Consider the following 13,475-nt stretch of genomic DNA (forward strand, 5'->3'; position numbering starts at 1 on the left):
GAACCACATTATTCAAGAAGTCAGAGTCTCATATTTACCCACACGGCCACAAGGTGACATGAAAATTAATTTCTGGCATCATCCGTAGCACAGCAAGAATATGCTGTCGACATGATGACACTCAACTAGCATGTTCTGGTTTTTACAATTGGGTCCCTTCCTCAAAGTAAAATAACAACACAAGCACACCTACTTATCCGTTACTAATAAGGATTCTCTTCTGTAATATAAACCTCACCTCTCTGCCTTTAAAAACCATTATCAACTTCACCAACAAAACTACACTCATTTTTCAGAAAAGAGAGAGACAGACATATTAGCTATGTCTTTAGCTTATTGTGTTAAAGAGAACAAGCCTTGTGTGCGTTGGGTTGAGAGGTATTTCAAAGACTGCCTCTGCAATCTCCAGGATGATTTCTCTTTTGGCTTTGGGATCGTTAGTCTAGTCTGTTGGGGAGTTGCAGAGATCCCTCAAATCATCACCAACTTCCACACAAAGTCTAGCCATGGAGTCTCTTTAGCATTTCTCCTCACTTGGGTTGCCGGGTTTGTTCTTTGTTCTTTTATCTGCAACACGCACACGCGCACTGACGCACATAAACAAAGTTCGACGTTTCTACTCATTTTAACAGTTAATTTATCTTATAATGATACAGAGATGTTTTTAATCTGGTGGGTTGTCTTCTCGAACCAGCAACGGTGAGTGTGACACTGAAAATTAACTCAACTCCTATACAGCTTTTGTGGTCCAGTCGTCCGGTAATGAGAGAACAACCTCACACTGGATGGCTCTGACAACATTTCACTAGTAGTTCTTCATTCTTTTCATTAAACTAATAATCTAGATTAAATCTCTTTTTATAAAATTAATATTCTAGATTAACTTTTCTAATATTATATAAATATTTCATAAAGTCTTTTGTCTGATATCTTTCTGTTTTATTTTCTTGATGCAGTTACCAACGCAGTACTACACAGCTCTGGTAATACCGCACTTTCTTGGCTCCTGCTACCTTTATACATATGTTCAATTACTAAACGAACCCTGAACCTCTTTAGTAATTGCAAGTGCCTGTTCTATAGCTTTACACCCAAAAATGGGGTTTACTCTCGGTTTATGTCAACAATTATTGAGTAAATGAAAAAGTTACCTAAATGTGCATCCTACTTTTTATTAATAATAATCCATGATAAACTTAAATATTTTATATTTTATAAATTATTAATTCCTTTGGATAAACTCGAATAAAAAAGAATCTGGAAATCAAGAACTTTTTGACAAAGATCTGGATACTGTATATTAAGGCTTTTCTTTGTCAAAACTAAACCAATTTCCTTGACTTCTTCTCCCAGCTCTACACGATCAGTACTATAGTATTGGTGTTGCAAGGCTTGTACTATGATCACATCTACAAAAGGTGGAAATCCAGACAAATCAAAGCTAAACTGGGAGTACGCTTTCTCAACATCTAAATATCTACTTTACGAATTTGTTTACCTTAGATAAGAGGTATTTACAGGTTTTATTTGTATATTTATATGCAGGATAAAGATGAGAAGGAGCCTTTGAAACCTAAGTCAGCTGACACAGGCATCCCCATTCCCGGGGCTGAAGTAAAAGCATATTCTCGGAGAGAGTATTACTACACGTATGCAATATTAAATTCTCCCCTTAGACACTTAATGTTCAGTGTTTTAACACTCTTCTAAATATCAATATGTAAAACATGTTTCAGATCCGCTAGATCTTTAGCTGGCAGTGGTACTCCCCCCTTTCGAACTTATCTTAGGGCAGCCCAAAGTGGGCCTTCAACCATGCGCTTTAACGACGATTCATCGTCTGACGATGAAGCGGCTCCGGTTTCATCTAAGACTCACTCTGTTAGCCAGCCCAGGCCAATTCCAAGATCCGTCAGTCATATATTCTTTTTCTCTGTTAATTTATTTGGTCATTTTAGTTTAATTCCTTTTACTAGATGTGACATGATGTGTTTTCAGGCTGGTTATGGAACATTTCTTGCTGTATCTCTTAATCTTCCGATGCAGAGTAAGGCATTGACAGAAACAATTGCCGGGTTTAACTCAAGAAGAGTCTTAAATGTAAGATAAGTTTTTACAAAAGACTCTGTTTATGTATATTTTGGCCATGGTTTTTATATTGTTTTTTATTAAGTGTTTGAAACTGTAAATATTAATATCAGGGAAGCAGCACGGAGCACAGTGTCTTTGGACAATGGCTGGGATGGCTGATGGCTGCTATATACATGGGCGGTCGACTTCCTCAAATATGGCTAAATGTAAAAGTCCACTTAAATTTGACAAATTTAATTTCTTTCTTGTCCTCCTATACATTAATTTTGTCACGTTACTAATCAAATCTATTTTTTATTAATTCCAATCATCAGATTAAAAGAGGGAGTGTGGAGGTGATGCTCTTAACTCTATACTCACTGCAGTCTTCAATTCATAACTACTCAAATAAATCTTGAAAGATTGACTGATCAAATAAATCACAACCTTGTTATAGGGCTTAAATCCTCTTATGTTCCTCTTTGCACTGGTGGCCAATGTCACTTACGTTTTAAGGTTGTGCTGTCTATTTCTCTCAACTTTACTTATTATTATTATTATTATATTTAATTAATCTTATTCTTAACCATGGATCCCTAATATGAATGCAGTATTCTTGTGAGAAACACTGAATGGGAAAATATAAAAGCCAATATGCCATGGTTGCTGGATGCCATAGTCTGCGTGGCGCTGGACTTATTTGTATCCTTCTCTGTAGTAAATTTTCTAAAGCAATCAACTATTATTATAGTTTTTAGTTATTGGTTTATTTACAACTAAATCTTACCAACTTTTCCTAATAACCTCGATTTGATAGTTTATAATTAATCAATTCATAATAGGTTTTATCTGTTCAATAATGGATCTCGTTTGTCAAATTGTAAACTCACATTAAGACAATGGATCTCGTTTGTCAAATTGTAAACTGTCACATTAAGACAGTAAGAAAAAATTTGGAAGATTTATAACTTTTTTTAATAACCTCTGTGATAGTTTATAATTCGTCAATTCGTAAGAAATTTTATCTGTTTAATAATGAATTTTATTTGTCAAATTATAAATTGTTATATCAAAATGATAAGAAAAAGTTTGTGAAATTAAGTTATGGATCAATTTTTGTTGTTAATATAAACCTTAACGCATCGTTATAGATCATATTACAGTATATTTATTACAGATATTTCAGAAGGAAATCTTCAAGTTACGGAGAAGATCACTACGGACATAAACATTACGAGGATGCAACAAAAGCAACTGTAGCTTGATTGATTGCTTCTTGCTTTTAGTGTTGTAATATTATCTATCAACAATTTATTAAGTTGAAGATCACTCTGTAAGACAAGTTGCCGTTAATTAATTAAATAAAGTCTTGTCAGTGGGTAAGATTAAGATTATATTTATGCGGTGATTCGCCATTTAGTTCAGTTGATAGAAGTCCACTTGAAACGTAAATTGACGTTTGTGGGGTCGTTTGTTTAAAACTTGAGTGAAAAGATTTTGTTGTGTGGTTAAGATTCTGATGGGATGGAGGGCTTGTCCGCTAGGTACTTTGGAATTACATGGAGACGTTGACATCAACGTTCAATATCTGATTGACTGTGTCACTGTAATCAACTTGTCGCCATTTGTGCGGTTCAGTTGGTTTCCTTTATTATTCCCTGTATTAAATATTATCATCTAGCTCAACACTGTTATGAGAAATTCTATAAAGAATGTTGATAATAAATTCTGAAAGGGAATGTAAAAATTAAGCAAAAACAGAAGAGTAGTTTATGATTGTGAAATAATGGTGAAAGGAAACAAAAAGATAATTGAAGATTCTAAGATCTTCAATATAGATTTTTGTAGAATTTATGTGAGAAATTATGGTGTTTGGTTGGAAGAAAAGTGAGGGAAAATGAGAGAAAATTTTATTTAGTTCCTTTTGCCCTTCAAGTTCTCCTTAATTACATGGATTACTCCTCCCATCATAGGTTAGGCAACTAATATGCCTCGGAGGGTGAAATTACTCTTTTACCCAGTCTATTCTTTGAATTTGGACTTCTCTTTCTTAACTAATTTCCTTCCTTTCTTGGATTTGGGTCTGCACTCCTGTAAAATACACATCTAAAAACACAAGCCCTAATATAGTTAAATTTGGTTCCTATAATATAACGACCCTAAAATCGAATCCGAGTAACAAGTTGGGAAGCAATTAAAATTAAATACAGTGATTTTTTTTTTTTTTCTTTGGATAATCGGGGTGTTCGGCCAGTTTGCGTGCATCTCAACTAATCTTTGAGGTTCATTGAACACTCTACAAGTCCAATGTTTCACATAAGCCACAAATGTAGTAGATACTTCCAAAGTGATTTGAACTTAGTAAGTCAATAAAAAGAACAAACCTTCTTGACTACCAAACCAATCCCTTAAAGGGCGTTTGGTTAAGGGAACGTTGGATTATTGGGAATATTGGATTACTGGAAAGTTAGATTACTTTGAAGATTACTGGGAATCTTTAGGAAAATGTGTTTGGTTAATTGGTGGATATGTTATATTAATATGTTTGGTTAGGAGAAATAAATTAGTGGGTATATTATTTAAATTACTGAATTGTCTTCTAATTAAATATTATTATTATATTATTTTTTAATATTGATTATTATTTGGATTAATATAACCCCCATGCTTTTAAAAACTGAGCAAAAACAACCCCATAATAAAAGTTTTAAAAATCAACAAAACACCCCCACCAACCCAGCCACTGTTGGCCGTCGGCAACCATCGCACGCCGCCAGCAACCTAATGGTGCACGAAAGGCATGAAATGGCCTTCGTGAGCCGTATGGCCATTTCCGGCTAGAGATCTGGTCGGAAATAGCCAAACACGATAGATCTGGCCATGGCCATATTGGTGCACGGTGGCCATTTTCAGCCTTTCGTGCATCGTTCTGACGGCTGCGACGGTTGGCTGCAGCGGTGGTTGTTGGCGGCAGATGGGTGGGGGTGGTGGCTTGGGTGGGTTGCAATTTGTTTTGAATTCAAGGGTAATTTTGTCAAAAAAGTTAATTAATTGGGGTGAAATAGTAAAAGCCATATTCATGTAAATAAATTTAAAAATAAGGGCATTATTGTCCTAAAATTTTATTAATAAGGGATAACATTGTAACAAAAAAAAAAATTACCCTAATAATCTTAGAATACCTAAGAAAATGGAGGTAATCATATTACCACAAATATTACCAACAGTAACTACTATTGGTATTTGAAGGTTACCAGAATCTTATATTATTTGACAATCAAACGTAATAATCAAGTAATATAAGATAACATAACTCCAGTAATCCCATATTATTCCCAACAAACGCCCCGTAAGAGTTTAATAAGGTGATTAGATGAAAGAGAAAACTGCATATTTTATCCTATGACTACGCTGTCTAAAACAAGGAGGGACTGTAGAGTATCACAATTTTTTGGATGTTGGGCTCTAGGAATTCATTTGGAATTCAGACTGGGCTTCCATTCCCTGATTTATATGCGATCTGGCTCTTTCATTCAAAATTCTGGCTCTTTCATTCAAAATTCTAGCCCATCTAACTGCAGGTATAAGACCCTATTTTGATCTAATGGATATAATGGAGGGTGGTTTTATTTCTCCCTAATTTTCAACAAGATGAGTTCCACTTTTATAATAATAAGTTATTATACCATCAATTTCTTCTTCTTCAAAACACTTACAAAACCTACATCCACAAACATATACCTTAATTTCTCATTTTCTAAATTAAACCTTATCATAATTAAATTGATTTTTGCTCTCTTCAATTCTTTTATTCTTGCCATACAACATCAATACAAAAAAATAATTTGTGGATGTAGAAAAGAAAATAATAATTGTAAAAGCATGAGTTCAATAATTTATAGAAAAGAATCATGCTAGTATCGTTTATTAAATAAAATGAACATAATAGTTGTAAAAGCAACTAACACTAACAAAGCTCTATAAAGTGTTTTGATATATAATTGTTAGATTAGGACTTTATTCTAATGGTTGAATGATATGGAGATCGTTTCTTCCAACTAATCAATAACTCATCGGTGGCAGTAGTTGTGGGAATAATCTGGTAAACATTCGTTTCATATGTTAAAAGTTTGGGCAACAGAAACATATTCTATGTTCAGTAATAAAATAAATTTCAATCATATACCCACTCTCACAAATTAAAATGTAGCATTTGAGGTCAATAGAATAATCAAACCTCAAATGAGTTGGCATAAGTGTTTTCTATTTATTGCTACATTCTGTTCTGTATGTTAAATGAAAGTGTGACGTCGAATGTCTAACAGATAAATTCCTAGAGAGGGTCGTGTGTTAGAAGCCCAAATGCAACAGACCAATTTACAACAGTTATAATTTTTCATTCGGGAGGAGTTACGGGACCCATAATATATCAATGGAAATCCACTGTTTCAATGCCATTTAAGTTTTCTGAACGTATTTCCTATATTATTTTAGGATTTTATTTTTTATTTTTTTTTTAAGAATTTGGATTTTCTTTTCTTGTTTATTGTGGAGTCTTGTTAGGTTTGGTTGTCACCACCTTATATAAACATATTATTTGTTTTTTTTTTTTAAGATATTCAATGATTATTCAGATTTTCCTTTAAACTTTACGACTTAAATTTTTGTGATTGAGACTTGTTTATCGATTTTAAAGGTATAGTCAAGTGCTAGTCTTGTTATTATGCTAACTCAGCTACGTCAAAGTGAATATTGGATTTGAATTATATATAAATAATTTAATGTGATTAGCATTTAACATTCCAATTTTTGTACGATGAATTGTTGGTTACTCAGTTGTTGGATTGAACAATAAACATCATCAATAGGTTCAATGTCACATTCCCTTAGTCATTGGGAAACCGATAATAATAATTCAAGTGAAAGCAATATCGTTTGCTTATTTTCCCAGGAAAAAAGGTTGGTTGAAACTGAAAGTGCCCTGGAAAAGAATTTGCCTCCTTAATTTCTACAAGGCCTTAAATTTCCAGGACTAGTTGTCCTCCGGTAGATGGAGCTAGCTTTTCCCATAATTAGATCTAGGTATTATGTTAATGTGTATAAACATTTGATGAGTTGACTGGAAGTTAAGAATCTACAACGTTTAGTACTGGTTTATAAATTAACTAAGTAGTTAATTAATAAATCTATAATCCCGATGAGTTGACTCCACGGGTTAAGAGTAAATTAAGGTTGAAGATCTCCCAGGCGCCATACATCTCGCAGCACCAGAGGAACTAGGTTGTCGGTACAACTTAATTTATTCCATGGCAGCCTTAGTTACTCCTAGATTCAAGTAATACTACTCATGAATTAAATGAGAGAACATGTTACCCATAAGCTATACAAGGAGCAATATTTCTTGGCAATTAACCATAAATTTCAGGCGTAATGGAGTTTCACTCCGGCTTTTTTGCTAGACCAGTGGTTTGTGACCTTTGGGTAAAATGAAGGGTATTTCAACTAATTTCTTAAGACCTTGAAACTATCAGTCGAATAAAAGTTTTAATGGTTATCCTATTAGCAATCGAAGAGGGATTCGAATTCAGAACTTTTTGAATAATACACCTAAGAGTCTTTATTAAACTTTTATTCCGTTCTGGTCTAGGCTTTAAAAACTTAAGCACTGTTTCTTGTTAGCATTACTTTCGTTGGTATCTAATTATACAACCCAATACCGGTAGGGTCTAAACTTTCTAAAAAGGCGAGGTGAGCTATTTCTTCCTTTTTTTCCCAACGAAGTAACACACAGAATCTTATGTCGTGCGGTAACCTTTGAAAATTTTGAAAAATATTTTTGCTTCGTTTTTATATTGCTTTATAAAAGAGAAGATTTTATCTAAAATCAAATTGAATCAAATATAGACAAAAGAAAACGCGTTCATTGTGTAGTATAAAGATACATTCTTTACTTTTCTTTCTTTATGTTAATTGCAGACACGATTTAGATTTGCGGAATTGGAGGGTTGGCATATTTGAGATTGAATTCAAATCTTACCAGAAAACAAAGTACGTAGTCAGAAACTTAAAACTGATTAGACTTTATTTTAGTTTAATTTAATTTTCTTTGAAGAAGTCAATGTACGTGGGTTGTCTTTTCTAGAAATGCTGTGGGAGCTTCTACTCTATATTTTCAAAGGTGCCAAATTATTAACGACTAAACAAGTTATAATACAACTGATTTGTGCTGTGGTTAATTATTGACTAATTGCAAAAGTTGGGCAATTTTGTTAGTGCAGTTTACTGTTCAAAGTGTCTGCCTGACTATTTTTCTTAATAACAAACAAGAAACTACATCTGTGAACTGTGACAGAAGGTGCAATGGGATAAAGAATTTTCAGAAATATTTAAAAAAAAAAAAAAAGAAATTCTGAGCAGTAGAGTTGTTTTGATTGATTGTAATTTATGGTGATGGACAGCAACTGTTGAGGCTCGCATTTATTTTTCTGGTCACTACTTTGATATTGGAAATTCAGGGAAGGAAATCACCACAAGATGCCAAGACTGATAACTCCTGTAGTACACTGTAAACTCTTAAAGGATTGATAGCTGTAGGACCAGTAGTTTTTTCATTCACAAAAACTACACAATTTGGGGAGAAAATTAAGACACTGCTGACCCACAAAGATTCTGTTTATTGCAATTTAAAGAGGGGATTCGGACAGAAGTCGCAGCTGATAATGAACCTTCGAATGATGTAATATTTAGTCCCCACCTCCACTAATCAAATTGGTGATTTTTCTTTATTGATATTATTTTGCTATAAGAAGGTTCATCATTTGGTCAATTCTTCAAAGTTTAATGTTTAGCTTTGATCAGACCAGACAATAGACACCTAAGCAAAAAGAGAAAATGGCATACTTAATAAAAGTAATACTCAATTTGAAGTGTTAACTGTTCTGTTAAGTAATATGGTATCCAATCTCCACAAAGTAGGATCAAAGATTTATGGATGCAATGATTTGCAGGATTTGGAAAGAAATTGAGCTCTTTAGAAGAAATTGATGCCACAATTAAATTGAATTATGAATATGCTATTAGCTGCAACAGCCGTCTGTTTTCTCCAGGATACTTTGATCTGCTTGAGACATGCAAATTTAACGGAAATTTTCTTTCAGAGATGAACCATGAAGAGATCACAGACAAAAAGGAAAAGAGGAAGATTCAATAAACCATTTAAATTCCTGGTTTCTTTGTTTAGTAGCCGTAACTGTAATTCACTGTTCTCGGGTACATATTTGACCAAAAACATAAGCATATTGTAATGTACACAGAGACAAAGATCTTCTAAATTCTACCTTCATAGATCTCTTCTCCTTTGATTTTTTTTTTTTTTGTTTTTTTGATATGTGACTGAATAAAACCTTTATTATCATAATACAGATATAGTACCAAATCCTAAGACTCAAGAGAGAAGGGTGTTCGCAAGAGATCATACGGTGCCCACAAAGCATCCAACGGGCAGGGCCGGTTGGCATCAAGTCTCACCCACGGCTTACCTTTGCCACTCCAATGCAACAAACTCACTGGACCCGGATGCAAATCTCTACACAGACCTCTATAATTGTCTCCTCCTAGCCCATGTTGGTTCCACCTATGATCAACTGGCGCTATATTTCCTGCAAACACTAACAAAAACGGAGGCAAAGAACCCAGCTCATAGATCCGCATTCTCTTTTGTAGCTCCATCCATTCTGTTATTTTTCTTGTATATTCTCCTTCTCGCCATCTCTCCAGATCAATCACCATAACACCCGTGTTAAAGTAACAAGCATTTCGTCCAGCGAATGTGTAAGACAATGTGGGATTTGACCAAAAGCTCGGGGTAAAGTATGACGTGAAGTTAGCATTGCAGTACTCAGGTGCTGCCAATACTGCATGGTTATTCAGCGGGGTACCAGCCAGTTTTGCAATATCATCAACGAGGACTAAATCGGAGTCCAAGTACACCACTTTCTTGACACATGATGGGAGGAGATCGGCTAAGTAGTTGCGGGCATAGTTGAGTGGACAGTCAAGAGCTGAGCGGATTGAGGTGGAGATAAGGCCGGCAGCAGCAGTGCCGTCAAAATGGTAGATTTGGAATTTGAGAAAAGGAAATGAGTGAGAAATTGTGTCATGAAGATGATTTATGTCGGTGGAGGAGGAGATGAAGTGAAAGAGAATGTTTTGAGGGCAGGAGGAGTGTTGAAGAACGGAGAATATTGCAGCCATGGAGCCACGGAGATAGACGGCGTCTAGAGTCATAGCTACATGGACAGCCTGGGGAGAGCACATGACATGATCATCGTTAATGTTATCTAATTCGACGATGGAAGGACAGTTTGGGGAGTTGTAGAACTGTGGTGCTTCTTTGAATTTTTTAGTGGTGGTGGCGGTGACATTGGTGATGGTGAAGGAGAGGAAGAGGAGGAGGAGGAGGAGGAGCAGGAAGTGGCGGCCATGTGGTGGAGGTGGTGCTATGGGCTTGCACATTTTTTTTCTGAAGAATGAAAAAGTTAGCTGGAGAGGTGAGAAGTTTTGGTTATTTACTTAAAGAGAGAAAAAGACTCATCTATATTTGTCTTTACTTGGCTTTGAACCCACGATGATTCAAAGAGAGCCGCTACCAAACCAAGTCAAGGCTTTTAAAACCAAGTTCCCCCTAACTTCGTATTTTTATTATCTTTACTTTCTTCTCCAAACTACTACTATTTTATATGAGTACCTAATATTACTATTTTATATGAGTACTTAATATTATATAATAATATAACCTCTTACCCAATCATATATCCTATATTTGATATCCAAAGTTACTACATTTATTTCATAATCTTCTATAGTTAATGATCTACTGGAATTTAATATAATAACATGGGTATCAGTTTTCCAATCTAAGGTAGATAAATAAATGGGCAACTTTTTTCTGCTTTAAAAAGATTCATGGACCATTGCCAAATCATTTACAATAAATTTAAATAAGTATAGCCGGAAAAAAAGGGCAGCATTAAATTGGAATATAATAACTTTTACTGTCCTTTAATTACTGATGATACAGTTGAAGGATGAAGATGAAGATGTATACCTAAGAAGAAGAGTAAGATGAATGAACAATGATATATCAACTCACTTATTGTGTCTTTAGTTGAGCCATCCACGTCGTCAAATGACCATGAAAGCTCCATTGCAGCATCTAATTAGCTTCTGTATACACAAAGATTTACAAGTTTAAGTGTCAAGTTTCCGATGCATGCAACTAAAATTAAACGTATTTAAACAATTGTAAAATGGAAACAATATGTTGGTGAGTGGATGGATAAAGCTTGCCAACCAAAACTGAATTCCCAAAACACTAATCCATTCCCCGTATTTTAACTGGCAGTTATCAGAGTTTTCAAGTAATTCATATATATATATATATATATAAGAGTTAACGACTTTTTTCCTCTCAAATAATGGCTCAATGATACTTCTCACTCACAGACGTTTAAAATACTATTTTATTATATAAATTTATATTCCGACGACGAAACTATTAGGGTTTTTGAAGAGGGGAGACTGATAAGTCTTTTGGTGGTTGGGATTGACTAGAATTTAACTTGAGAGGGACAGTTACGAAAACCCTAACTGCTTGATTATTGGCGATTGGCAAGGTCAACCAGAGTAGAATTTGAGGGGTTTTGATGAGTGATGATTAGGGAAGAGAATGATGGTGGTTTGAGGTCATAAGATGCCGAAACCGGAAACAAAACATAAATTTGGAGAGTAATGTAGTATTTTAAAAGTTTGTATGTGAAAAAGTGTCATTAAACCATTATTTAGGTGGGAAAATATAGTTTACTCTGTATGTATTTAGGTAAAATCACGTTGCACTATGTTTAAATCAATGCAATTCATCCACTAAATCATTTGTAACCTAAATCTATGCTTTTCTTATAGGATTATGATCGCCTATGATTTTGCAGCACAGATGATTAATTTCCCAGTGAATATTTCTTTAACTAAAACTTTCTAAATTAAAACTTAAAAATAAATACTATTATTATCAATCCCCGATGCTTAAATTTGAGTAAACACAATTAATGCGTAGTGATATCAATGTCCATGTATGTCTCAAGATAGGGCACTGGAGCAATATCGATGAATCTCAGATTCAAGTTTTAAAGGTTCAGCCACGTACAGCTTCATCTGCAGATGACTTGATTAGCGGGGAGTCAAGGCAAAAGAGAACGATGCCACGTAAGTGAGGTTTTCAAAGGCATTGAAAAAGACTGAAAATTTTATTGTATTGAAGACGATGGAAAGATAGAGAAATAACCATAGAAAAAAACTTTAAATTTTGGTTGCCGACTGCTTTCATCTCTCTCCTTCTCCTTCCATGTGAACTGACACTTTAATTTCATTATCAAGATTACGACTTTCTGTAAATCCCTGTGATATGAGAATTAAAAACATCTTTTAATTTCAGGCCATAATTAAATTTCTTAATTAATTTTGGTACATCAGTTTGATTTTTTTTTTTTCTGGTGGGTTGTAGTTTTATTTAAGATGTCCATTTAATAGCTTAAATACAAGCTCAACGAGATCATTGAATGGCATGTGCACTTCACATGCTCTTCCTCAACTTCTTGGCTATACAACACCCAATGGTGGACACATACTTCTTCTATTATTAGACTTTAATTAATAAAACCAATTTTATATATATACACAACCATGTGCTACACGTGGCCAAATGACTTTCAATTAATGTATCTCACCTCAGCTAACCATGTTTACTTCCTTTTATTACTTAAAAATATGCCGTCCATGGCCCATGCAACTCTTTTCAATCATGAATCTTCAGCAATCTAATTCTATTTTACACAAACATTTTGACTATGAAAGAGTTAACGACTTTTTCCCACCCAAGTTTTGCCTTTAATGACACTTTTCAGCCCAAAAAATTTCAAAATATCACTTTCTCACCCAATGTTTATATTTCGATAATACCTAAAACATACTTCACTTTCTCAGCTGATGATTGGTGAGTTTTCAAGAGCTAGGGTAAGAGGGTAGAGATCGGTAGATCAAATGGTGATGACCGATTGAATATTCACCACTAGAAATCAACTAAGAACAAGAAACTCTACATTTGCGATAGCCGATAATTGATAAGAAATCAAGTGTCGGAGTGAAATGAGTTTTGTTGAGAAGAGATCGGAGTTGGTGGATAAAATTTTCGTCATTGAAATAGGCCAGAATCGGCTTTGGGTAGTTACAGAATATTAACTTTGGGTGAAAAAGTAGTATTTTGAAATTTTTTAGATGAAAAAAATTCGTTAAGGCAAATCTTGGGTGGGGAAAGTCGTTTACTCTAATGGAAAATATAATATAGATTCTAA

At 34.3% G+C, this 13,475-nt stretch overlaps 2 protein-coding genes across 2 annotated transcripts; one reads left to right on the plus strand and one right to left on the minus strand.

Moving 5' to 3' along the window:
- The first annotated feature begins 206 nt into the window (after positions 1 to 206).
- Positions 207 to 3,687, plus strand: LOC116139686 (probable vacuolar amino acid transporter YPQ1). Its single transcript, XM_031425347.1, has 12 exons — positions 207 to 546; positions 657 to 699; positions 957 to 983; positions 1,354 to 1,452; positions 1,546 to 1,649; positions 1,737 to 1,911; positions 1,999 to 2,100; positions 2,202 to 2,297; positions 2,406 to 2,426; positions 2,528 to 2,586; positions 2,682 to 2,772; positions 3,222 to 3,687. The coding sequence occupies exons 1-12, from the start codon at positions 323 to 325 to the stop codon at positions 3,333 to 3,335; spliced, it is 1,155 nt and encodes a 384-aa protein (XP_031281207.1). The 5' UTR covers positions 207 to 322; the 3' UTR covers positions 3,336 to 3,687.
- A 5,585-nt stretch (positions 3,688 to 9,272) lies between these two features.
- On the minus strand, positions 9,273 to 10,622 carry LOC116139683 (probable galacturonosyltransferase-like 1). The gene has a single exon (XM_031425344.1). It carries the CDS (start codon positions 10,582 to 10,584, stop codon positions 9,508 to 9,510), a length of 1,077 nt encoding a protein of 358 aa, XP_031281204.1. The 5' UTR covers positions 10,585 to 10,622; the 3' UTR covers positions 9,273 to 9,507.
- Between the last annotated feature and the right edge of the window lie 2,853 nt (positions 10,623 to 13,475).

Source organism: Pistacia vera, unplaced genomic scaffold (genome assembly GCF_008641045.1).
Source record: "Pistacia vera cultivar Batoury unplaced genomic scaffold, PisVer_v2 Contig357, whole genome shotgun sequence".
NCBI classification, from domain to species: domain Eukaryota; kingdom Viridiplantae; phylum Streptophyta; class Magnoliopsida; order Sapindales; family Anacardiaceae; genus Pistacia; species Pistacia vera.

Bases quoted from the DNA above. Each gene is read 5' to 3' on its own strand.
- LOC116139686 (XM_031425347.1), top strand. From the start codon at position 323: ATGTCTTTAGCTTATTGTGTTAAAGAGAACAAGCCTTGTGTGCGTTGG. The intron at 984-1,353 runs GTAATACCGCAC...TTCTTCTCCCAG, and splicing joins CGCAGTACTACACAGCTCTG to CTCTACACGATCAGTACTAT. The intron at 1,650-1,736 runs GTATGCAATATT...AACATGTTTCAG, and splicing joins CGGAGAGAGTATTACTACAC to ATCCGCTAGATCTTTAGCTG.
- LOC116139683 (XM_031425344.1), bottom strand. From the start codon at position 10,584: ATGTGCAAGCCCATAGCACCACCTCCACCACATGGCCGCCACTTCCTG.